Source organism: Symsagittifera roscoffensis, chromosome 2 (assembly GCF_963678635.1).
Source record: "Symsagittifera roscoffensis chromosome 2, txSymRosc1.1, whole genome shotgun sequence".
Lineage (NCBI taxonomy): Eukaryota > Metazoa > Xenacoelomorpha > Acoela > Convolutidae > Symsagittifera > Symsagittifera roscoffensis.
This window is the reverse complement of record NC_087063.1, coordinates 11,575,109-11,601,962: the sequence shown is the minus strand read 5'-3', so window position 1 is coordinate 11,601,962 and position 26,854 is coordinate 11,575,109. Positions and strand designations below refer to the sequence as shown.

The following is a 26,854-nucleotide window of genomic DNA, read 5'->3' as shown; positions in this document are numbered from 1 at the left end:
AGACCCAAAGCATCCATCAAAGAGCACAGATAGTGATGTTATTCAAGAAACTGAAGTGGAAAAAATAAAGAAGCAGAAAAACTGGTCTATTAAATGCGGTCCCAAGTTTCACTTGGACTCAATGCTATGCTTTAACGGACATATTGCACATATGGGAGACTCAGGTATTTTTACAGTGGCAAATCCTTTTGTTGAAAAAAAAACAGTTCACATTTTTTTGCTCTTTTGTCATTAACCACAACTCTGTCAACTATATACTCATTTATTAAATGCGCTTTGGGCTCTTTTTCGAACACCCCCTTCCTCCACTTCGCATGAGCATCAATTTTATGTTATGGTGTAACGAGTAATTTTACAAGATTGGTTGTGAAGGCAAAATACGTTTGTCATGACCTAATTAGTCTGCCGGAAAACTTTCATAACATTCGGATAATGCGAACAATTTTTTCATTTGTAAACATTTGCAGGTGAGGGAGAGGAAAAAGAGCTGCGTAGTTGTGGCATTGTTGTGGCATGAGGCTCTTTTTTGCATGAGGCACTTAGCATAAAGGTAAGGCCTTGCTAGGTAAGGTATTGCTACTTTTCTTTAATTTTCTTCGCTATTATGGATTCCAAGAACAAGTAGCTCAAACACTGTTAAATTTGCGGAATCCGGAACATTTTGTGGAATCCACAAACAAATGAAAACATGCAAGCATAATGAAATTAGGTTGTCGCAACTGTAAGCGGAATCCGCGACAAAACTAATGTGCCGACAAAATTTATGTTCCTCGTATTTGTACGAGGAATCCACGGAAATCTAGTAAATCTCATTTTATTACATTTTGGAACATGTATAAAGATTTGTCTCTAGATCCCAGTGAGCTAGAAGCAACAAATTAAGCGCCTATCTTGGGCATTCTTTTACCGCTTAATGAAAAAAAGCAAAACAAAAAAATTTAGGTCCAATAAAAATTGTTTTAGGAGGACCCGTGATCTCAGGAGAAGTACTTGCAACAAGAAAGAAACCAGGTGAAAGCAAGTATAAACCTGAATGTCTTTACGGGGTCATTTCTCACATAGTTAAACCAAAGGGAAGCGAGAAACATAAAAACCTGATTGCACCTCGCATCTTCTACTACCTCAAATGGATCCGCGAAAACATGAAAACCCAATGAAACCTGAATTGATGAATTTTAACTGGCAATCGTCTTCATATAATTCCAGTCTCAAACTTTCCCTAAGAATGGAATTAATATCAGGGACAAGGATAGGTCTTAAGAATTTGATCAATAGTCTCTTTGAGTAACTGTTCGTACGAAAATTCGAAAAACGTTATGTTATTGTATTTTTGAAAATTGGCATCACCTGTTCAAGTCTCTTTAAAGCATTTTCCTGTACAGTTTACAGAAAATACTTGCACAGAAAATTACAGCACAGAAAACTACTTGCATGGAATAAACATGAAAAAAAATTTCCGTGCCTGGTTTTTAACATGCTGTATCAACATAGTATCAACATGCTGTCTCAAATTTTGCATGTATCAAATTATTGTCTAATACCAAATTTGAAATAACCTACAATCGCCGCTTTTCTGTTTCGTGACCGAAATTTTCCGCCTGATTCGTTTCCTGTTGATTGCTTTTAAAGTGAAACTTAAACAAATCGAGCTGGTAAAATTACAACCAATGTGAAAAGCAAATTTCGATTCGGCCGGATTTTTAACATGCTTAAAATAACTACAGTGAAAATTGTTTACAGCTAAAAATAAACAATTCTTTTACTAAGCAGATAAAACATAAGCAGACAAATAATGGACCGAAATTTTTTTGAACCGGAAAATTTACTGTTTTAAAACACTAGTCCTGGTTAGATCCGAATTCAGAACTCTTGCCGTTCCAAGCGTATTCATTACCACCAGGCTAAGTGCGTAAGAGACACTACAAAGTTTGAATTTATGATGAACCAAAGGACCACCAGGAGTCCTGTGGAGTGGACAGTTGTTTACGGGAAAAACGTCTAGTACCCGACTGCAATACCTTATAACAATAAATAATAAATTCGTTTTCAAAAAGGGAACAGACTCGATTATGATTTACGTAACTCAAAATAATAGTGTAAAAAATCTTATCTTCGATGAACACCAAAAAGCCAGTTAGCTGCCTATCGATTGGTGTTTTCATGCGCACACAACAAAGAACACATTTGATTTCCGATTACCAAAAACATTCAACAAAAACTCGTTATCACGAATGTACAGATCCTGTACAAGATGCAGAACTGATTTTAATTGACTCTTTTGACAATTCAATAAGTACTCAATTAACTTATTGTCTAATGTATAGAAATGATTAGGTAATGAACGAACCCTACTTTAATTTTTTTTCTTGTGGCTCGTCTTTTTTTCTGTGTTTCGTAACCTGAATTTACATTTGTCATTCGAGAATGCGTCAAGAATTTCTTGATTGCTGATTATTTCATTGATTGGTAAGCATGAGTGCTTCCTCCTTATGATTTTAGTCATTAACTTCAATAGTTCAAATATATACAACTCCCTGTTGTAACAGAGCTTGAGCTTGTCTTTTAGTTTTCGGAGACTGTCTTGTTTTCGCAAATTGAAGCAATTTCAATCTCAGCTTTTGTTGTTTTTCAATTTTCCTTAATTCGGTTTTAGTAGCAATTTTATATATTTCTGCCTTGTCGTTTTCTCTTGAAAACTTGCCCTGGTCGCCGTTAATTATTTTGATAAATTTTGAATTCAACTGTTACTATAAAAATATCATCTCTAAATATATCAATTCCAGTAATTTGAATAATATGAACTTTTTTCGTTATTTAAGTTGATTTATTACATGGCATTTAATCCGCGTTTCCTCCATACGCTTTCATGGCTAACTTCAACACACTTTCAGCGTGAATCGTTTTTTCGATCCAATCCATCGGAATTCCCTCCAGCCCGAACTTAGCCCCGCACATAGCTCCGATGAAAAACGACCTCGAACAATTGCAACCCCCCGCGCGAATCGTTTTTCGAACTGCCTCCTCGTACGAATTTGATGTCACCACTGCGTGTATAGCCCCTTGGAAAGATCCAGGGTTATAGCAAGGGCTTCCAAATACATAAATCACCGCTTTGACATGGTCCATTTTTTCTGATACTACATTCTCAATACCAGCTATGCTTTTAGACACGTCAGGGTATTTTGATTTGATTTCATCCTTGATGCTCAGAATATTGTAAGTCGGGTCTTGGATCAACTTTCTTATGATTTCCGAAGCTACCATTCCGTGGCTTACGGAAGTAGGGTAGGATGAAAGAGTTTGAATCACTTCGTTGGAAATTTTGTCCATATTTTTTTCATCTGCAAATTTGCATACGAGAGGCAAATTCAGACAGAATCCATCGGTTTCTTTGATTTTGGGGCCCCCGAAAGGTACCCGTCCATTGCCTTTCGATAGTGATGAGCACTTTTGATTCGCAAAATTCTCAATTGCATAAATTTGATTCGAATAGCTTCAAAAACCAAAAGCAATCATGTTCAATTATACTTATTATACACTCGAACTGCATTTGAAGAATTCGAGCGAGAGGCAATGCATTTTCAAAAACAATTCACAAATCAAGTCATCTCAGAATTTGTTCACGCGCTGGCTTCGGGTCGCTTAATTTTTTTTTACGAAACCAACGGATACCGATTAGATTTCAAGTATGCTCATCAAATTTTCTAAATTTTCCTGGTCTAGCTACAATTATGATAGACGAGTCCCTAAAATTAAGATGGGTCCTGTAGAAAACTTTTTAGTCCTTAAAATCTTCGAAAACATGGTTCGCTTTTGTTTACTTGCGTTTTTGAAACTGCGAGCCCCATCTTTCATACTTGCTTTTAGGTGGGACCCTACTATCATACTTGTACCCTGATCTATTTCACAATTCCATCCTAGTACAATTAAGAGTTAAAAACCCGTTAAAAAAGTCTTCTGGTCTCTAATCAATGAAATTATTCTTCTTATTAAAGCTTCTTTTCCCAGAAACTTAAGGACAGATATTTTTGTTCGATTTTAAATAAAAATCAGCTCAAACTTTCAGCTGAAACTTGACATATAAAGTGCTCATAACTGTCGTGCCTTCTTTGTAGTTGTTGAGGAACTCAATAACGGCCCCTTGAAACCACTTTCCATCCAGGGGTCCATCTATCTTCTGCCCCATACTCCTCTTAGTCATGTACACCTGTCTCGCATCCATGTCATACCCTTTCTCGTTCCCGGGGCTGAAATCTCTGGCCAGTATATCACACAAACCTTCAAAAGACTCTTCTCTTTTCATTTATTAACATCAATTTCTCTTTTGTTTATTGATGGCAATTTACAGAAAACGCAAGCTCAACAAAAGTACCCGGTTGCGGCGCACGTAGCTCAGAAAGTTCCTTCTACATAAATGGAAAAAAAGTCTACATTGAAACTACAATGAACAACACTGGCACTTTCATTTAAAAGTTGCTTAAAGCACAAAAAAATTTATGATGTGGCAACTAAGCCGACAATCTTCGAGCAGACACCTTTTGAATAGAAAAAAAATGATTTTATTTTTTTTAATACTGCAAGTCCCTCCCTGAAAAACTACAGTGAAAGTTGCTTACAGCACAAAAAAAATCAGTGATGAGGCTTAGTCGACAAAACTTGAGCAGAAAACGAAAACACGAACAATCCATTGCATAGAAATGCAAAAAAAACAAGACCGGCTAGTCGCAAGCATAAACATCGTTCGAATCACGACTGAAAAGATTTCAATAGGAAGGTCAATAGACCCCTTCTGATGATTATTTCCGGACTTTTCGTGGAAAAATTTGATAAAGCTAAAACACACCCGAATACAAAGTTCCTCTCACTTTCCTTGACTGAAACAAAAACAATGTCGCCTCGTTGATTAACATATCCAAAGTTATTTCGGATTTAGATAAAAATCTCCCACCTTCAAAAAAGGGAGGGAGATTCTTAAGTAGACTAATTTGGTCGATTTTTCGCCCAATCAGAATGCAGCAAAATTAGAACTCTCAGTAGAAAACTCAAGGGCTTTTTTACTGTTTTTATCTATTGGGGTGGAGATCTTTGGTAAATCCGTTATTTCCTTCGAACTTGTAAGAATACCGTCATTCAGATTTCACTTGTATTTTTTTTCAAGTAAGTTCAAAAAATTTATAATAATCAGCTTATAAATCGGCTTAATAATTTTTTTACAGAGGAAAGAAAGCTTCAGCACAGAGGCGAAACAGCTTCGCATCAGTTGCGATACAACAAAAGCGTAGTATTGCAATCTACCAAATAGAAAATGAGACGGAAATAACAAAGTCGAAAAAAATGAGCAATTTTTTTTTGGAAAATGAAAAACTCCATTTCTGAAAAGCGCGCGAGAAACAAAACCACTAGAATTAAACGTGCTTCTAGTATTTACCGATCGGCCACTTAGCCGACAACAGGTGATTGGACGCCCATTGATCTGAAAAAAAAAACGCCAAAAGAAATTGTTGTTATAAAAAACTTAGAGCTATTAAATTGTTTGAACTTTTGATTTTTATACTACAACCTGATTTATTTCAAACAGTAATATTCACTTTTGATTTTAATCCGATAGAAAGTAAGTTCATTAGTCGACAAAACATAAGCGGAAACCATTAAGGCTAATTAAAATTTCTAAGCAAAAATATGCAAGAAAAAAATGAAAATACACCAGTCAGGGTTATAAAACTTTTCAACGACACTTGAGGCTAGAATGGATTTTGTTTACAGCGCCAAAAATCCAAGGTGCGGCAACTGTGCCAACAAAACATAAGCCGACAAACAGTAGTCCGACTATTGAATTTTTATTTTAAGTTGCTCATGTTCGATAACAAAGCAACATCAATTTCTTAGAAATATGTAAGAAAAGTTGTTTACGGGAAAAAAGTCTTCTTCCCGATCACAAGACACTTGTTCATGTAGAGTTAAAATAAGTCCATATATTGATTTGACTCAGAGGAAAGCAATTCCACATACTTCAACACTAAGGCATCAACTAGCCCATGATGGTTTTATGTGCCATGCTATCTTTTGTCCGAAAAACTATATTCAAGTTCTGATCAAAACTCTGTTTGACCTAACGTTTCCGCTACATCGAAAGATAAAGCGTGACTCATTACCGAGACTATAACACTCAGCAAGAAAAAATTAAAGAGACCTTTGTGACTGTAAGTCGTGTTTTCAGCAGCAAACTTGAGAGATGCCTCAGCTATATCCCAGTAACAACTGTTTTCACCCGTCGGTAGCGAATAGAAAGGCGATTTGCTCTCGTATAAAAACTCGGGTGTTTCCTTCACGTTAGCAATATACGACTGTAATTTTGCATTGTCGTAAACCCAATGTAACGGCCTAGCAGCAGCATCCGCAACTGCCGCGCCCAAAACTACACTGATTTTTCTCTGCGCAACACTATCAAGTTTCTTTGCAGAATCCATTAATCCACGCATTGTTTGAGACATAATTTACGACTAAAATAAACTCTAATAAATTATGATAGCCTGTACTGTTCAAACACTCGTTTTATTAAAATGGCTTGAGTGTCGAGCCAAGAGTCATAATAAATCCATGCATGTATACTTAACTATTACAATCTTTTACATAGATTTAATTTAATTCAAACTTTATGGCAGATTAAACACGCAGACTAATGTTAAAAGCTGTCTTTCAAGCCTAAACATTAAACTTGAAAATACTTTTTGGACCAACTCATAATCAAGCAGAAATGACATCGTAGTGTTTTCTAAGATCTAGATTCTCATTTCATTATTTCAGATGTGGCGCTTTTAAATTCGCATATAAACTTGTTTCTCAAAAAAACCTCAACTCAATGGCAGCACCTTGGGGCTTGCTTGGAAAAGTTTCAATTAGAAAAAAATCGAGAAGTGAATCTGAGAGATTACATAGCAATGCTAGTATCTGATTACTACAAAATTATCTGATTACTACATTTATTTAGCAGGAAAAAATTTAAATGGAAATTTTAGAACTGGCGTTTTTAGATTATCTTCCTATATACGCTTACAAGCTAATTTTGGAAATAATCAGTTAAGAAAACGCTGTTTCGAAGAAACTTTCAACTTGTGCAGATTTCCAGCTCATTGATTTTTCCGACAATTTTCATTCCATTTAATGAACATTTCGAAATTGGTATTTTCTAATCAACTCATCCCTCATGTCATCTAAATCCAATAACATCATTCATTTGTCACCTAATATCTTTTTGATGTTCAAAAATACTTTATGACTGGCACTTTTTAGATAAACCTAACCCAATTTGACCGAACTTGATCAAAAGGTAATTTTTTATTTGCTGGGATTTCCGGTGTGCTCATTCCTTAGCACTTCTGCTCTTAGAAATAGTTGTGTTTTCCATTTAAAAAAAATTTTAAATAAACTTAACAAGAATTCAAAAGTCAAACCAGCAAATTCCTTTTTTATGGTAAACGTAATCCTGGAAAAAAGCTCAAACAAAACAAGGATAGCACGCTGCTGTGCAAGTAGCACAGAATGTTCCGACATTCACAAAAAAAAACTACAAAACGAATGTTTTTTTTTATTTTCATTCTAGTGGCATACTCGTGTACCCATGGCTTCAAAATTAAATGGAAGCGCCTTTAGCCGAGGAAGCGCTAAAGGTAGTTTCAAATAACGTTTTCTTCTAAAAAAAAACAAGTTTTCTGAGCCTAAATATCCAATTTTGATATAATAAACGTTTCTCGCTCAAAATTAGACTGAAACTCAAAAACTCAAGCCAGTTTTTCATGAGAGTGGGACAACTTTTGATAACTTTTTAAAGTTCTTCGAATCACGACTGAAAGTATTTAATATGCTATATCACTCGACCCAATCCGATGATTAACTGTGGCACCTGATTTTTGCATCAAAGCTTAATAAAGATTTGATCTCCAAACTTGGGCAAAAACGTTTCAGCAAAAATTGTTCTCTAATAACGCAAAAATGACAATTTTATCCATCAAACAAAAACATTTTATCTCAGCAAAATTGAGAATATTGCACCCATTCTTAAGCCCATTCAGTCTCGCAAAACATCTTGGAATGTAGTCGGACCAGCGAAATTTACAAAAAAGGGGCATTCATGTGGACGCTGACCTCGAGCGAAATTGTGTAATCTTTAGGCAAGAATCACTTGCACGTAAAAATTTGCGACGGATTTCCTAGCCAGTAGAGAACAGCTACAAATTTTTAACTTGGGGCTGGAATCCCGCAATTTTTCCATTTTTGTAGCAAAGACTGCGGTCCACTTTGCGGTCTGGTAAAATTGGAATTCCCCCCAACTTCCAGCTGCACCACAGGTTGTTCGCCATCAGTCAACCACCTACTCACTCAAGATGAATGTATATTTGTTGGAGACTTAAATGCCCTAACCCGGTATGGTATTCCAGTTCCATCACAGCTGCCAGAGGCATCAAACTAGCCACAGAAATAAACAATTCAGACCAAGTCTTCCTGGATGAGAAAGCACACACCAGAGTGACGAATCTGTGTAAAAGCTCTCTGATCATAAGTATGACCAGTTCAAGTATAACCTAAAGTATTGGGTGGTTAACACATCAAGCACTTGGATCTGACCACACACAAACTACTCTCAGCGTTGAATGCGACATTGAACCTACTGAGGCTTCCCAATGTACATTTAGAAACGTCCGCAAGACTGACTGGGACGGGTTTTCACACTCAATTGGTGATAATCTAGCTGAACCTTCTCAGCCAAATGACGTCTACAAAGCTGAGAAATTTTTTTCGAAAACCTGTAAAGAAGCCGGAAATTCATACCTCAAGGATGCATCAAAATGGCAATACCGAATTTACCCAAGAGTCTAAGGAGCTACCCGAAAGCAGAGACTCCCTCAAAGATTCAACCCCCGGAGACCCACTTATCCCTGAAATCAAAAAAAAGGCCTGACACACAAAGGTAATACCAGCAAGCTTTGGAGTACCATGAAATATCTGTCGACAAACAGCAAACTTTGCGCGCCCAATCAAGCCATTTACTTTGATGAGGAAAGAAACTTACCCATTTTTGACGACAAAAATGTGCCAAGAAACGTAATCAGCAGTTCAGCCCACACTCCATATCAATTACTTGAGAGCGTTGCCACGAGCTAAGAACTGGGAGGAGTTTAAAAAATGAAGATAGGGTGTTCAATACCCTCACTGTTGCCATGGCGAATAAAGATTCAAAGAAAAGTAAGGCGCTCAGCCCGGACCATATTTGAGCACATTCACTTGCACTATCTAGGCTTAATTGCCAAACAGTACCTAACAGAGTTCATTAATACATCGGCACAAACAGCTACCGTTCCAAAAGTCTGGAAAGTATGAAGGATTATTCCGCTGCAAAAGCCAGGTAAAACGGTCGTTTCCGACCGATCGCACTGCTTTCCCCAAGTGATAAGGAGATCTAAAGGCTACTGCTGAAGATTTTTTCGATTTTCTAGCAGAACACTAACATGGCTCAAGAGCTGAACATTCATGTACAACAGCTGTGAACATCATTACTAATATCAAGCTAGATCTCAACAAACACAAACCATGTGATCATACCCTTTCAGTATCCGTGGAACTCACCACCGCCTTTGATACGATCGAACTCAATGATACTATTCAATGATGTTTTGAAAGCGGATGTGTGCCCAACGGCACCATACGCTGGAAAACATCATACTCACAGGGTCGGTTCACTTATGATGACTATCGGAAAAAAAGTCGAAACTTCGAAAAGTCAAACCAGAAGTACTACAAGGAGGAGTATTATCACACATGCTCTTTACTATCTACATGAGCAAGCTCCTCTTGCCGCCAGATCGGCTTTCAATTGTTACAAATACTGATGACATAATTCTGATGACTTCAAATGCGAAGGTAGTTGAGCTACAGAGCCAAATCAAACCACACCTTGGAGAACTGCACAGCTGGCACACTAATAGAAATTTGCAACTCTCAGGCGACAAGTCATTTTCAACCATCTTTACAACTTGGACAAAGGCACTATCCTTTTACACCAAGCATGAAATAAACCTTCCTATTCCGCTTAAATCAAAACCCAAACGGCTGGGCGAGGTCTTTGACGGCCTACTTAGTTTCAATGAACACGTCAAAACCATCACTGACAAATTACAAAAGCGGATTAATGTCATCAAAAAAGTTGTCCAGCAATGACTGGAGTTGTTCGAAAGAAATACTGACAGTGACACACAAGGCCATCATGCGCAGTGTGCTTAACTATGGAGCACCAATCTAGTCTCCATCAATAAGTAATACAAACTAGAACAACCTCCAATTTCAACAAAACATCAACCTCAGAACACTAGCTGGTTGTGTGAAGATGTCAAAAATTGATGACCCTCACAGGGAAACAAAAGTCTTGCCTGTAAAGACGCCCACAGATATGCTGGCAAAACAATTTCTAGTAGGATTCCACCAGAGTCACCGCTCCGACTATCAGAGAATCCAACATCCAATTGAACAACTCATCTAACTGACACTGAGCACCACCTACGGTGCTGAAATCCAACAACATCTGAAAGAGGGCTTGATTGGTCGTAAAAACCATCGGAAAGATCTGAAGGTTATCCATCACAACGAGGTTAAAAATTACCACAAACCCTCAAAGCTATTGGAACGTGTACCGCCTCAAATATCTGACAGTGAATTTGAATTACCACGGATAGCGCGCATACGGTTTGGTCAACTTCGCGACGTTCATCATTTATTTAACTGCGCCCGAGACCCGACTGGCTTGACTACTGAAGACCTCCGGCTTCGTCTCATCGAAGTTACTGAGTTCCTCAGACTTCATATTCTGAGGTAGCGGGAGAGCTGAACTCCCTTTAAAAATCAAATCTCAGTCAACTTACGACGAAGATGCTGACTTCTAAACAGCACAAATCGACAACGACGAAGAGCTGAATTCAAAATATGAATCAGCAATAAGTAAACGAGTCCAGAGCTTAAACGGTATTCATTTAAATACACAAATGGCATACCCCAACTATTTTGCCGGATACAAGGGCACTGAGCAGGGACTAGCGAAAAATCCAATCAACCTTCATCTTACGGAGGTAAAGTGCTGGAAAACGATAGCAACCTCGAACCAAATCAAAATAAAGCTAATTTCACAAAATCCCGCGTAGCTACCACAACAACAGGGCGCGTTTTCTATATAAAAAACAGACAATTGCTAAAACTGCAGATTTTTAATTACTAAGAGGCAGCTAAAAATAAGCATCCTTTTATTGAAGTACTAAGAGGCAGCTAAAAATAAGCATCTTTTTATTGAAGTTCAAAGCCAACGTTTCTCGGAAAAATTATAAAAATGAAAAATGTGTCTTATTAAGTTTAACTTTTGATTCAAAAAATGGCTCAATCCTCCCATCTTTTAACTGGCTTGCAAATAAAATTGATATCAAGACAAGTTAATCATGAGTCTCCAAAAATCTATAGAACACAGTGGCTAAGCTGAGCTGCACGCCAACATAGGGTCAACGGCTGCTATATATCTAGTATATGCAAGTTATAATACACAAATCGGTTAAACAGACAGAACTTAACTCGGCAACCATGAAGCCGAAAAAATCATCAGCAAAAAAATCTTTTTTCTAAAATTATTCATACCAAGGTTAGAAATCTAGATGGGGAATTTACCAATATCTAGTACCATTAGTAGCCAGCAGTTGAACTTGTGTTTTCAGTAGTTGAGCATGTAAGCAACACAGGAGCACGAACTATTCAGTTAATTTTTATAAACAAGTTGTTAACCCGAGAAAAGTCATTCTTCCGGTTTCATAACGCTTGCTCAGTAGTTGAGCATGTAAGCAACCCAGGAGCACAAACTAGTCAGTTAATTTTTATAAACAAGTTGTTAACCCGAGAAAAGTCATTCTTCCGGCAAGCAACTCTACGGCGGAATTATGAAGAAAATTTTGGAGAAGTCACAAGAAAAGTCTTACAAAATGGTGCTAATTATTGGAGTGCTTTCCGTCATTTCGTAACTTGTTCCTTACACAGAGGTGAAGCGGAGCTTCGCACCACTTGCGATACAAGACAAACACAAAAAAAATGAAAAATTTTGGAAAAAAGAAGGACTGCCAAAACTTTCGTATGTCTCGATAGATGTTCATTCTAGGCAAACATCCAGTCATTTGAATATGAAAACTTAGCCAACAGGCAGCTGGAAAAGAGTCAATGAACGCAAGTTAACACAGACTTTTTATTGAAAAAATTGTAAATTTCGAATTCTTGTCCTTTTCGAATACTGAAAAAAACAACTTCCAGCCGAAACTCGCAGCCCCAAATCTTACAGTTCAAAGACGAAGTCGCTACCCCCTAGTTAAGTGGGAAGGAACCAGGAAGAAGATGTAGTCCAATAATTAAAAGATTTATAAAGAGAATGCAGAAATTGTAAGCGTTGTTTACGGGGAAAACGTCTAGTTCCCGACTACAAAACACTTGATGGTGCAAGTTTAATAATACATTAGCTATTGAAATTATTAAAGCGTTCCAAAAAAAGTCTCGGGTCACAAAACACCTCCGCGTGTAAAAACAATTCTTGCAGCACCAATCAGAACCAATTTGGTTGGAACCCCACATCGATCAAGAAGGACAGGCTACGTCAAAATCGATGATATCAACATCCCCTACTACGGAGGTAAGGCGCAAGATAGTTAGGGGGACATATCGCAGGGGACAAATTATTACAATTCAACAACTTCTTGTCACCTATCATTGAATTAAATCAAACTTTAAATTAAACAAGAGTTGACTTTGAAAAACCATTTTTCTTGTTTCATTTCAATTTGGTGTTTTTTTTTGTGCATGGTGAAGAATCAAACGAAAGCTTAAAACATAAGTAATTTACTGATACTCGACACCAGTTTTCGAAAATTGAACACAAAAACATCTTTCCACATCTTTTTTTGATTCAAAAAAACTTTCTACTGCCAACGAAGCTTTAAATAAGGAGTCAAAAATCAATTTTGAACGCTTTAACTAAGGCTTTTTGTGTCAGTATGAGACCTATAATAGCCTAAATAATAGCCAAAAATAGATCGAAATTGGACGAAAACGCAAAAAATTCGAACCGATTTGCATCGAAACCAAACTAACGTATCGGTAGCAGGCCGACAATAAAATGCTAATTGCTGGAAGAATTATCGAATGCATAATAATTTTGAGCTCATAAATCGACAAGTTTTAGTAGGTTTTCAAAAAAATGCAACAGAAGTTCCGCAAAAAATTGTGTCCATTACTTCTACTAATGTCAATCAGACGGGCTTAAGAGGGTGATTTAGATTTTTCAAAAACTCCTCGTTAGAGTTCAATCGTTACAAAACCAACAAAAATTGATAGGAAAAAATATAAGGAAAAAAACCGACCGACCTGTGCCAAAATCTACCATTTTTGGATTCGACAAAAATTAAGTTGCACTTCTTAACGTAAACACAAGGCACATATGCAGCCAAAACAGTAACTGCATCGACTGTACCCATATTAAGAAAACGAAAAAACCAAAAAAAAATTACTTTGATATTCAGACATGCTCAAATTATGTCTGTTGTGGACGATATCATTTATATCATATAAATTATTTTGTTTAACAAGTCAAACTTGAAAAAAGTCTTCGGTCCGATTTGATAACGATTGCAAATCGCAAGCGAATAATAATAGACATTACAAATTGAGTAAATGTTAGGACTAGGAGGAGCGGAATTGTGGGAGCGCGGAATCCGGATGCCCTCTCTTCATGGATTCCAAAGGCTGACTCTCCTTTGGTACAATTTTTAACTATATTTTATTTAAGAATAATTTCGACGAGGGACCCTTATATATTTCCGACATTTTTATCAACTGGTAATGTATCCTAATTTTGAGGGGGGAGCGCACACCTATGATTTTTTCGGTCGGAAATTTAGCAAATGCTCAAAACCGTCAATTTTGACTATTTACATAATAAATTGGCTTCAGACGCAAAATTTCAAGGCCAGGCGAAAAAAAGGGTCTTTTCGGTGTTTTCGAAGAGCTCGGAAAATCAGATTGGTCTACCTAAAAAAAATAATGATTCCGAAAACTTTCTCCAAACCCTCCTCGCTCGAGAAAAGACGAGTTCCGCCCTGTATAATAAGTTAGATGCAAAAAAGATGGGGATTGTTAAGTAGATCCTCATATTTTCACCCGATCTAGATCAAGATATTTAATTTGTCTACTGACTTTACAACATTGAAAAATCGTTGACTTTCTAAGTAAGTTGCTTCGCGACATATATTCACTGTGCGCTTGTGTGACTACTACGGGCGAGAAATGGTCAGAGTAATGCTCAAAAACCTGCTCAATATTGCGCAAATTCTACACAGTATTTGCGCTGGACAAGTTAAATATTCCACCTTAAAAACCATTATTCCAGGCTTTAAAAAACCTTATTGCAACTTAAAACGTTAAGAAATAAAAATTTCAATTAAAATTGCGTCCATTTCTCAATAATTACAATCTAATTTAGCGGTTAGGTTCCTACAATTTCCTCGATTTCATAACATCTACTTGCATAGGAACCTAACAACAGAGCAGTAGACTTTATTAATTCAAGTACGCATTTCTTCTATAGTTATGACGCATGAAACTAACTTCCAATGTATCAACTACGGGTTAAGTGGTTCAAATTTGGTTAACATTAAAATATAACTAAGATTCGGTATTTTAAAATTAGTCCAATAGATCATCCCGCTCCGAAATCCAATTCAAGTTTATCGCAGTGGTTCGAAAGAGTTGATCAAATCTTTCACGACGGACTGAAGATTATACTCGTGTTTGATCAACAACTGTCGGTTCATTTCACGATCACCGAAGCCGAGTTTCGTCAGTCGGTCCAACAATGATCGTTCCTCGCTCGCTGAAACTCGAATGGTTCCTTTTGGCGACTCGGGAATATCACCCGACGACTCCAAGTCGTCATTCTCGTCGGAACTTCCGTTGGCTTCGGTTGCATTTTCCGGGTGTTCCGTATCTTCTTGATCCGATCCATCATGATCATCTTCACGGAACTCCTCTGACCTTGGTCTTACAGCTCGCTCCGTGTCTTCGTGAATTTCATTCAAAACCACAGTGTTAATACTTGTCAGCTCGAGCGACGTATCATTTGCATTCTCGTCATCGTGAACTACATAATCATCTTCGGAATTTTCGGCATCTCCGATTGATCCAGTTTCGGAGCCAACATTCGAGTACTCTTCGTTATCCTTACACAAATCTCCCAGAGCGTTAACATACTCTTGTTTTGCGGTCGAGGTTTCCGATTCGGCCTTTTGATGCAGAAAGCTGCTTTGCAATGCCGGCACTCGGTTTAGATCGAAGCAGTCTGGAAGCGGAATGAAAGTGAAGTCCTCAACTTGTTCACAGTCGTCCGAGGAATCGTAAATGGTTTCATCGTCGCATGTTGAAGTCACGTCGTCATCGTAATCCTGGTCGAATTCGCCCTCTTGCTCATCTTGAGGAACTTCTGGAGCCTTTTCAGTGTAATTATTTTCATTTTCAGCCACGTTATTACTCTCCTCGGCAAACTTGAAAGGGTCGTCAATAACATTTACAGTACAAACCAAGGGATGGTTATCAGTGAAATCCTCATTTTCTTCAGGCGATTTCAAGACGAATCTCAACTCGTAGACTCCACAGGTGCTCGGTGCGACAAACTCCACGCCAATACTTTCAACTTGTCGAACATTCAGACTCGGAACTTTACTTCTTACGACCTGGAACAACTCAGTGAAATTCTCGAGGTGAACTTGGACTTTCATGGGCCACTTGGAGTTTCCAGAGTTATAAACAAACCATCTTTTCTGGACCTCAACTCCTGGAATTACACGGACCTCAGCTGACTTATTTTCGTGAAACAATACAGTGTAAAAATATTGAGCCAGCTCATTATTTTGACGAGGTTCTGCGTCAATTTCAGAGCAGACAGCTGGTCGCGTTTCCTCGTTGATGCTTTCTTCCGATACTGTTTCTTGTGTTTGATCTGCGTTTACGTCTTCTTCAATCGATTCCGAAGATTCTTTTTCGGTCTGAATTTCCTCGCTCGCAGTAGTTGCAGAATCTGTCTGTGCGGAAGTACCAACAACACCCATGGAGATCCTTTTGCATTGTTCAAGATATTGGTCAACCAATCCGGGCAGTTGCTCTCTCACAAACTCAATCAGTTCCTCGCGATTCAAAATCCCGTTTTGCACAGGAATAGTAGCTTCAGTTATCAACTGGCAAACTGTCGGTTTATCGGCGGTCTCCTTTTTAGCCTGTGCGAATGTATCTTTCATTTCAACAGAGTCAGTTTGAGAGGAGGTAACAGTCGCTTCCGTGACTGAACTCTGAGAACTTTTGTGACATCGTGACTCACTTTCACCGGTACCAGTTGAAGAGGAATCGGTTGTAAAAGCAGCCAATTGTTCAGTAACTTTCAAGCAAACTTCATTTTCTTCCTTTTTGCTATCCTCAGACAACGGCTTTTCTTGCTCTTTCTGCTCCTGCTCTGACGTAGACTCTGGTTCCTTATTTTCATCTTGGGTCGAATCCGCTTTTGCCTTCTGAGAAGAGGGCTCTAGCATTTGTTTCTCGTCAACCTTGTAAATGGCAGCAGCGAAATCGAGTAGAGAGAAGTCAACCTTGCCATGTAGATTGGGTTTGTAGTGGTGCTTCGGCGAGAAGAGCAAATTCACCTGCGCGTTTTGCTCCTTTTCCACGAAAACAATCTAAAGAGAACTGCAATATAGTGGGAAAGAAATGAACTCACAAAAATGAAATCAGTCAAAGACAAGTGCAATCGTTTGCAAAACAAGGGGGAAACGCGCAGAAAAAAAAACAGAACACACACAATTCTCAACCTTGTTTTTCTGAGAAATAGATTTCGCTTCATATCGAACAGTTCAATTTACATGTTCAAAAACTAATTTGTCGTCTAAATGTCTTGTCGTTTTAATGTCCTGACGTCTTATTTACCTAGCACCCTGCAAACAATGCATTATTAGTATTACAATAGGGCCTTAAAAGTGTTTTGAGAGAGCTCGGTATTTATAACCCAATCGGTAATTGAAATCTGTTAGAGAGCGCTCGGTAGTTATAACCCAATCGGTAATTGAAAACTGTTAAACTCTATATCTGATTTATTATAGTAAAATATATGACGTGGGTGTTTCGAAATGGGGCTGGCAATAGCAGTTCGTTAATTTTTAAAAATCATACCCTCAGAGAATTTTTGATAACTTCTCTCCATTCCCTTTCACTCGACAGACGCACAAGGTCGCCTTCTTGGTCTTCGTAGTACAAAAATGCACTCAATTTCAAATTAACCGAGTATATCTTCCTCAAAAGCCTCATTAGGTTTCCGAGTCCAGGATAGGGAATGGAATCTGCTGCTGTTCCGGGCTTAACCGGCAAACTTTCTTTCGGCGGATTCTTGTATAGGATTCTGTTGAAAGTCTCGTTTCTGATTTTTCCATTGACAGCAGCGTCACCACCATAAGTCAATTGCCTCATCACAACATCAAATTGGTAAACCACGTCCATTGTTCTGTCTAAAAACTGAAAAAACAAACGTGCGTAAGATTAAACAAAAAATTGAACAGAAAAATAAAGTAGAAGAAAATTATGTTCAGTATGAAGTAGTACTGAGCTCAGTTTTCACTGCAAAGAATCATTATGCTGTAATTTAATGTCTGGTATGACAGTATAGCTCAAACTTGGTTCTCATGTTTATGGCGTCACTCTATAAATAAATTCTATTGCCTTTACGTCACACTTCAATATGATAAATGGTATACATTATTTTGAACAAAATGCTTTGGAAAAGAAACAATTCGGTTGTATTATTGTTGCATCAAATTTCGCAGTAACAAAATAATTGCAAATGAAACTTGTGTACATAATCATTTAAGGGTGAAAAACCTTGTTTCAGCCATTGATTATCCTAAGACTCTCCAGATTAGATGACGATCAATAACATTTCCGAGAGCCGAAGAACACGAGTGCTGAAAAAAGTGTTCACGTCTGCCAAAAATAATTTTCTAATTAAGGTTTTACAATGATTAAAGAAAAGATCAAGCTGTAAAAACTAAATAGCAAAACAAAGAGAAAGCGGGGCAATACAGTAAGACCGAAAGTAAAATTTTACACAGTGGCAAACATCATTCCGACTACTCAGTCCAAACAAGGCTGCTCGTATATCAGGGCAAAGCCCTGAATGTTCCGACTATGCCCCCTTAATCCATATCGAATAGCTTGTAGGAAAGAAAATAAAATACTGAAAATCTATAAACTTTGGACAGTACATCAAAGATCAAGTGTGAAAATTTGAGACGTATGAAATTGATACGATCGATTAGCTATAGCCTCAATTCATTTTGGAACGATTTTGCTGTGCGGGATAAATCGCCAGGCATGAATAATACTTACAAGCCTGTCTCCGATGATTAATCGGCTCGCCAAGCATTATTTGTTGCTCTTATCAAGCTATTCAAGGCAAATGCTATCGTTTGTTATCAAGCTATTTCAAAAATTTTAAAAGTCAAAGAACGATTCAGTCCGGGAAAGTTTTTCTACACTGTTTCAGCTATAAAACTTCGAAACAAATTTACTAAGCAACGTATTCAGGTATGAGTTTCTGAACTATTTCAAATTATGTCGTGAAGAGAATCGGCAGGGAATGTTCAAGTTTTTCTATTGGATTCATTGAACCGATGAAATTTTGATAAAAATTTTCAACTTGTTTCAAAGACTGAATCGAAAATTTTATATTTTTTAGCAAGCCAATCAAGTAATATTTCAAGTTATTTCATAGCGCGAATCGGTTTGCTAAAAAATAATTTTTCTAAGCGTGGAGGTTGCTATTTTTAGTTGATTTTGATCAGACTAAAATGAATCTGCAAACAGATGAATCTGCAAACATTTTTCTTTGGTAAAATCGTGCAACTACTGTCTAGCCTCGAAGCTGAATCGAGTTGTTGGATCGGGAAACTTGTTTAAATACTCTTGAATGATTAAAAGATCTAGAAAATTCTTGCCTGAATGCCTCTCAAACATTGAGCTCGATGGTTGCTCTGAATTAATTTTAAACATTCTGATCTAACGATTCTTAAACGTTGTGCTTGATGGAAAAGTTAAAACGTTGCGTTCATAGCGCATTAAGACTTTCATATAATCTAAAAGCTGCGTTACGCTTTCAATAGTATGAATAAAACATTCCAATCGCACAGAAATTAATCCAGAGCATGGCCAAATTGGTAATTGTCAACATCCAGAACTTTTCAAAAAATGATCGTAGTTAAAATATCTTTTTACATTTGATTTCAGCAAGTCGTTATCATAAATGGGATATAAAAATTATTTGTTAAAAACTGTTATTTCGATCGCCGAAAATTGACTGAATAAAAAAACCACATCGAGCATAAATATTCCGTTTTCTTCGAAAGTCGGAACAATAACTCATGAGTAATTGACCTCAAATTCGCAGAAGATAAAACAACTGCCCATTTCAATTAATGCGACTTGTCTTAAGTTCCCCGAGCGCGGCGTCATACATGTTACTGAACAAACTAAGCAATTGTCAAAGTTATAAATGTGAAAGAGGAGTCCGAAGAAACTAACCGGGTCCTTAATGTAAAAAGAGTTCCTCAACATTTTTTAATTAAGTGGCTTTGATGCTCATAATTAAAGTATCAAATAAGTATTTGGAAATGAGGCAGGTTAATTACGCTGGAGGAAAAATTTTGAAATGACTGACCGGCGCATATTGATTAGTTAATTGCTGTTTCAGCTTAAAATTTATAAATTATTTATCAAATGTATAATTTCATCAAGTTTTTTAATTGAAAAAATCTCGATGAAATTACTCAAATTATGCACAAAAAATTAGTTTCTTCGGTAATATTGACTATCATTATACTTAACTTACCAATCAGCTTATATAAGTTACTATTTTTTTGCTCTTGGACCATTCTGCTTATTGACTGGCCACCGTTTTTACATAACGAACCATTTAAATTACTTTTCTGAGAAATACAAAACGCGAAATAATTGTCTTAAAAAATTTTCTTAAAAATACAAAACGGAAATTTTAACAATTAAACACGCATCAACCACTATTTCAGAAAATAACTATTTCTCAGAAACACGATAATAATCCGTTCAAATTAAAATTCGTACTTCTCAGAAATTGACAATAGCAAATGTTGCAAACACGAAGTTAAGATCAGAATATCATTATATATAGGACTATGATGGCGACCGGCAAATAAGACGACAGCCGTTAAGACGGCAACCGTTTCTAATGTGACTTTGAGACGACGTTACACGCAATTCTCCACATGGTATTTCTGAGAAATTAAACCGTTTAAATTCGACCTGCTCATTTTACATGTAGTAACATCGTCCTATTTACCCAGCACTGTCGTCGTATTTACCTAGCACGGACTATGATCCTGGAAAACTATGAAAACAGTGGTGTGCGCAGGAACTTTTTCAATGAGGGGATCTGGGTTCGAGGGGCGTCGATTTATTTGATTAAAAAAAAATTTCAACTTTTTTAGGTCAGTAATTTCAAAATTTGCTGCTGTATGATTTGAAATAATTATGCATCGCATTTGACGTCGCATTGCTTTGATATGTTTTTAATCATCTGAAGTTGAAATTTCCTTAAAACTTAGTCGATACAATTTCAGTTTTGAAACTTTTATGCTAGTCACTACACCGCCAATTTAGACATTTCTGAAAAGCTAAAACTTATAGAGCTGAGACAAAACTGAACTAATATCGGCTAAGACTCGAAGGAAAACAATCAATGTGAAAGATTTCGATCCATTATAGATCACTATCAGACTGAACTAAAGCAAACATTCACGTGTACAAACCTAAGTACCTGGCAAAAAAAAACGATTTTATGAATAAATAACAAAACATCTAGCAAAAATGATGTTACCTTTCATTTTTTGCTATATGTTTTGTTATTTATTCATTAACTTGTATTTTACCAGATACATAGGTTTGTACACGTGAATGTTTGCTTTAGTTTGGTCTGATAGAAAAAAATTTTTTAAAGTCACCAGGTAGATGAGACAAAACATTCAACCCGGATGGTGAGAAACTATCGGGTAAAAAAATGTTTACGGCCTACAATTGACTTTCAGTTGAGCTTTCGAAATGATAGTTATTCAAGTCAGCTGTTAAATTACATTTCAAAAAGGTAAGATAATAATTGAATTTAAAGTGTTATAATAAGTTGGGACTAATAATTTCATCGGTTTTCGTATAGTATTCTCTTGAGTATTTTTGTATAGTATTCTCTTGAGTATCTCACAAACATAGCATGGCAAGCTAGCAGCCAGAAAAATAGAAGAAACATACCAAACTGAAAATATCGCCCAGCCTGTGTACAGGGTTTCTCGAAGGCACAATTTTTTCAACCAAGTATCGAATAAGAGAATTCTATCATTCAAAAATACTTTTAACGAAAAACATGGATATCAGGAAAGGAATCAACAAGACATCCATGTTTTTCAACAAGACATCCATGATTAAATTTTAACAAACAAATCAACCAACGAAATTTCAACAAATATAAGACACCTCTATTAGACTGGGAAATTAAAATGCAGACATGCTCAAAACATGTGTTGAGGGACCAAAGTACAGATCGGAAGATCAACAAAAGATTTAGATCATGTGAACGAAGTTATTTACGGGAAAAAAAACGTGTACCCGGTTGGAATACCCTTGCTTATCGCAGGGGTAAAAATCGTAAAGACATCAAAGTATTTTTTTTCAATTATTTCGGTATTTTTTCTAGAAAAATGCGATTACATTAGGCGAACAATGCAAGAAAGAGCAGAAACCATAGTTTAAACAACGTTGAAATTGAATTTTTTTTTGATAAAAAACTAAATTACAAAAGGGGCCCTTCCGTTTAGTTACGGTAAGTGCACAAGCTGGATAGGGCCATACCAGCGATATAAAAATGCATATAAATCAGCAATGAAGTCATAAATCAGCATTAAATGAATCGTCGTAATGTTAATTTATCTTAGCCGTCCTTCCTCTACATTAGCGCTTATGGAGTTGTCGATAAATTGAAATGCACATGTGAGTGGGGTTTTGGTTGGTTCAGCATTATTACAGTATTTTAAGACTTTTTCCTTTAAAAAAATTTCAATTTCAAACCGGCACGTTGAAATTGAATTGTAGCATTACTAACTTGGAAGGCCAATTATGTGCCCAGCTACAGCTAGAGGTGCCGGTTTGATATTTTTTGAATTTATTGTAGTTATGCGGGAAATAGAAATTTTCAAATTCAAAAATAATGAATGTTTTGATAATTTGTAATTTTCCCTAAGTCATCAGATTTGGGTTGGTAGTTTTCGAGTTGAGCCAAAAAAATTTCAAACAAACGGTCAAAAAATTAAACTGTGTATTTTCAGAGGGCTATAAAGTTTTGTGCTGATATATGGGAGCTTCGCACAACCGTTCTTTTGATTGAACCCAAAACTCGGGTTTGAAAGGGTAGTTTTCGAGAAAAGTCGAAAATTTTTCAAAAAACGGTCAAAAAATCAAGTATTTGACTTTTACGAGAACCATTTATTGTGGGCGTAGCCACTAATGCAGGAGAGCTTCTCACAACCCTTTCTCTGCATTGAATCCATAATCTCCGATTTGGGAGGGTAGTTCTCGAGAAAAGTCAAAAAAGGCGAAAACACAGCAGAAAATCAAAAATTTAACTACGCCGAGTCATAACTTTTTGAATAAACGTTAAAAAATTGAGGTTAGCCCCTAATGCAGGGGAAGTCCATAACTCTTTCTCTGCATTGAATCCAAAATCTTAGATAAAAGCCAATCGAAGATTGGAAAAGCGTAATGAACGCAAGTAAACATAGGAAAAAACACTGACTTTGTTCAAAAAACCTCAACTTTCGAATCTCAAGGGAAAAAATAGATACCCTTTAAGCTCTTCAAATTGCTAGAGCGATTTCTGATTTGCGCTTTTTTGATATTATTAACCCAACTTGAGAAAACTGAATCAACGGGTAGAGTTTTTATTCCGCTGGAAATCTGAAAATTAAATTCCACTTTCGAAACTAGAAATCGTTCACGTTTTTTCGCGCCATTTGCACGTTCGTATTTGGAGTGCTATTTACGACACTTTCAGCAGATAAATTTCAATTGAACTCAAAAAGTGTATATATTCCTAAATGCATTCATAAATGCATCAAGAAGTATGAATGCACATCTGTAATTATTACAGTATTTTAAGACTTTTTCCTAAAAAAAATAAACAAAAATCAGCAAGACCTATATAAAAGTCTTCATTACGTTCATTGCTCTAAATTTGAGAAAATAATTTCCAGAACATGTCAAAAATTTGAAACAGTCAAAAAATCACAATCTTGACTTCTCCGAGGGCCATAGTTCGTGCGTAAAATTGTCGTAGCCGCTTAAGCAGGGGAGCTTCTTAAAACGCGTCCTTTCGATTGAAATCAAAATCTCAGATATAGGAGGATAGTTTGTGAAAAATGAAACCATTTTAAAAACGTCGAAAAAATTACCAAGGGTTATAATTTTTCTTGTAAAGAGGGTGCAGCTTCTTAAACAGGGGAGCTTCCCACAATGCGTCCTTTCGATTGAAATCAAAATATGTTTTGGGAGCGTAGTTTTCGAGAAAAGCTCAAAATTTCCAAAAAAACGATCAAAACAACCAAAACGACTTTTCCGAGGGCCATAACTTTTGTGTAAAAGAATATGCGAGTAGCCGCTTATGCAGAGGAGCTTCTCAAGAACCGATCTATCCATTGAACCCAAAATCTCAAATTTCGGAGGGCAGTTTTTGAGAACATGAAAAACAAATGTAAAAAATAGCGGTCAAAAATTCCCGCATAGATTTTTTTGAAGGCTGTAGAAAGTTGGGTAAGGTAAAAAGAGACTAAGGGATTACGCAGGCACACAGAGGAGTGGGACTACTTCTCATTTATACAATTTTTCGAAAATCGGTAAAGTAAGTTTTGGGAAAAACTAATTTTTTTGAGAAAAGCATTTTTTTTTTTCCAAAGTGTCCCAAAAAATTTTAAAAAAAAACCCAATCCCATACATCTTCATTATACCTGCTGTTATCAAAAAAGAAGTTCGTTTGAAAAAAAAAATAGGATAAAGCTAACTAGATTTTTTATATGATATCTCAGTTGGCCCCAACGAGATTTCTTTGAGGTAGTCGAAATTGGCAGGAAAACTACGGACCCTACGCCATATATCTTTCCAGTCACTTTCAGAGGCGTGGTCGGAATAATATAAATAGGCGGCTGCTGCGCAAGTGGCAAGAAAGTTTAAGACTGGTTTCAGTATCTTCAAGGGTTTAATCAACCTAATAAACTACACTTATTCTCAACATTGCGAGTTTATTTGTGGTGCGAGATTATTCAAGGTACCAAAAAAGTTGGACCAGTCTTTTGGTTACATAGCAGTATTTAGACAACCGCGTATTCAGACTCGTCAGTATTTAGACAAATACTGTTTCAACCAATCAGAATCGAGACAAAGAAGAAATTAATAAATAACTATTATTTACTTTGGATTATTTATGTCTTTTCTCGATTCTGATTGGTTCATACAGTATTTGTCTAAATACTGACGAGTATGAATACGCGGTTGTCTAAATACAGGCTGCATTCCCAGTCTTTTGTACTAATTTGTCTGGAACAGAAAAAAGACGATATTTTAAGTGTCGGATAGCTTATTAAGGCTATCCTCTATTAGTAATATGTCACTTAGACTTTAATCTCTTCAGATGCATATTGTGTTAATCTTGACAATTGTATACACCGAAATTGGATTGCGGTCTGTATTTAGACAACCGCGTATTCCAACTCGTCAGTAAGCAGACAAATACTGTATGAACCAATCAGAACCGAGATGAGAAAGCAAAATAAAATAATTATTCATTAATTTCTTCAAGAGACTTCAAACCCAAATTTAAAGTTTACAACCACCTCAAATCATTATTTTTTTCATCTGTAAAACGTTGCTTTTTAAAATTTTAGGCAAGTTTCGAACAGAGTACGCGATACTCATGACAATGGAGCACTTAGGATTGGAATCCGTTGTGCCAGTCGGTCATATTTGGAAGTTTGACCTTGAGGAATACGAATTACGTAATTTTGGGAGGAAATTTAATTTTTCAAAAATTCGAATTGGGCCTGTTATGCCCAACTTTCTCGCGAAAACTGAAAATCTCAGAAATACAAGATCAGAACAATCGATTTACAATCGCGGGAAAGTGGTCAATTTAAGCAGCGGGAAATTGCTATTCGCAATTTCCGACATCTATATAACACGAGAGTAGAGCTGTCCTATCTTGATACAGAAAACAAAGAACATCGAAATTCAGTTGGACCAGAGTGAACCTTCGGTGAAAAGGTGGACAACCGAGGTGTCCCAATGGTCCAGAACCAAAACTCCATTCTTGAGATAAAACTTGTTCGATTAGAACTTATTGAATCAAACTTAATTCCCCAATTATTCTCAAGTTGCTTACTAATTTAGTTACCTCTAATTCTCGAGTGTGCTGGTATGTGAGTACCCAATTTAATTTTCTTGAGTGTGATTTTTGTGTTGATGATTTTTATGTTGAGGTAAGGAGAGTTTTAGGTTGATCCATCTGAAATGGATCAAGCTTCACTGTCTAATAATAAGTAACCGTACGGATTGTTCCGACCCTGTTTTTATACGTATTTTGGGTATTTTGAGACCTGAGTACGGGGACGTTCTCATTTTCTAGAGTGGGGGGTTTTTGGTAGTGGTCTTTAAGCTGTAACGGGTTTTTAGTCTCATGTCGCAAGTGAACCGAATTGGCTCCGACCGTTCGAGGTAGAAAAACACAAGAGATAGTGTCCCTGACTCTTGAGCCAATGGTTTTAAGGTCTTATTTTTCTTTAACCTCATATGTGACCGAAATAGGCGACTGTTACATAGTAATTTTATGGCACTCCTGGGTGTTTTTACGACATCATGACTACGGAGTCGAACCCACTTGACACAGCTCCGGGCTACATGCCCATTCTAGAGTACCGGTGGTACGGATCAGCGGGAACGTGTAAACCTTCCGGTTGTACCGTGATAGCTTTTTGAGAAAACTCGAGAAAACTTCCAAGTACGCTCTCCAAACGAGGCTTAGCTAACCAAGTAAGGGGGGGTAACTAGGGGGACGAAAAAAAGAGCAAAAGACAAAAATCGAAACAAAAACCGAAAAAGAATAGAAAAAGGAACAAAAACCATAAAACAAAAAATGACAGTGGCTTTGACACCAAATTAGTTGGATCAAACTTTTATATTAATTAAATAGTATACCCATACTGTTTTTTATAAGACCGATCGTTTCGATCATTTCAGCCATTTGAGTGTGGGGCGCTGTGAAGGGTTTGCAGATAGCTTGCAACTTAGCTGGGCCACTAGGAGACTTAAATGGAAGAGATGACCAGTCGAGTGGAAAGTGGTTCACAGGGACTTAGCCGGACTATTAGGAGACTTGACTGGAACAGGTGACCAGCCAAGTGGGAAAGTGGTGCTGGTGATCAGGTGCAGGACAAGTCAAGGAAACAACCAGCACGGAGTCAGAGCAACTAGAGAGGACGGGGGTATTCTCAAGCTGGTCACACATGTATCGTTAAAATCCACATTACATTATAGGAGATAAGTGTAAAATTGGATAAGCGGAACCCCACTGTTTTGAGGAACGTTTTTACTCAAGCAGGCCTGGAAACAGGTTCTACGGTTTTCTCTCAAGAGGTTT

At 36.9% G+C, this 26,854-nt stretch overlaps 2 protein-coding genes across 2 annotated transcripts in view; both read right to left on the bottom strand.

The window, feature by feature from the left end:
• Positions 1 to 2,716: 2,716 nt before the first annotated feature.
• Positions 2,717 to 26,854, bottom strand: part of LOC134838856 (crystallin J1A-like) — a 126,697-nt gene continuing 102,559 nt past the window's right edge. The window contains exons 2-4 of the mRNA XM_063854143.1: positions 6,191 to 6,503; positions 4,105 to 4,278; positions 2,717 to 3,428 (exon numbers count right to left, since the gene is read on the bottom strand). Coding sequence (XP_063710213.1) covers positions 2,839 to 3,428; positions 4,105 to 4,278; positions 6,191 to 6,491 — 1,065 coding nt within the window. The 5' untranslated portion in view covers positions 6,492 to 6,503 and the 3' untranslated portion in view covers positions 2,717 to 2,838. The remainder of the gene's footprint in view (positions 3,429 to 4,104; positions 4,279 to 6,190; positions 6,504 to 26,854) is intronic.
• LOC134839645 (uncharacterized) lies at positions 14,484 to 17,758 on the bottom strand. The gene is made up of 2 exons (XM_063855266.1): positions 17,275 to 17,758; positions 14,484 to 16,784 (listed from the first exon to the last, which is right to left on the bottom strand). The coding sequence occupies exons 1-2, from the start codon at positions 17,596 to 17,598 to the stop codon at positions 14,790 to 14,792; spliced, it is 2,319 nt and encodes a 772-aa protein (XP_063711336.1). The 5' UTR covers positions 17,599 to 17,758; the 3' UTR covers positions 14,484 to 14,789.

Bases quoted from the DNA above. Each gene is read 5' to 3' on its own strand.
- LOC134839645 (XM_063855266.1), bottom strand. From the start codon at position 17,598: ATGGACGTGGTTTACCAATTTGATGTTGTGATGAGGCAATTGACTTAT. The intron at 16,785-17,274 runs GTATGATTTTTA...AGTTCTCTTTAG, and splicing joins TTATCAAAAATTCTCTGAGG to ATTGTTTTCGTGGAAAAGGA.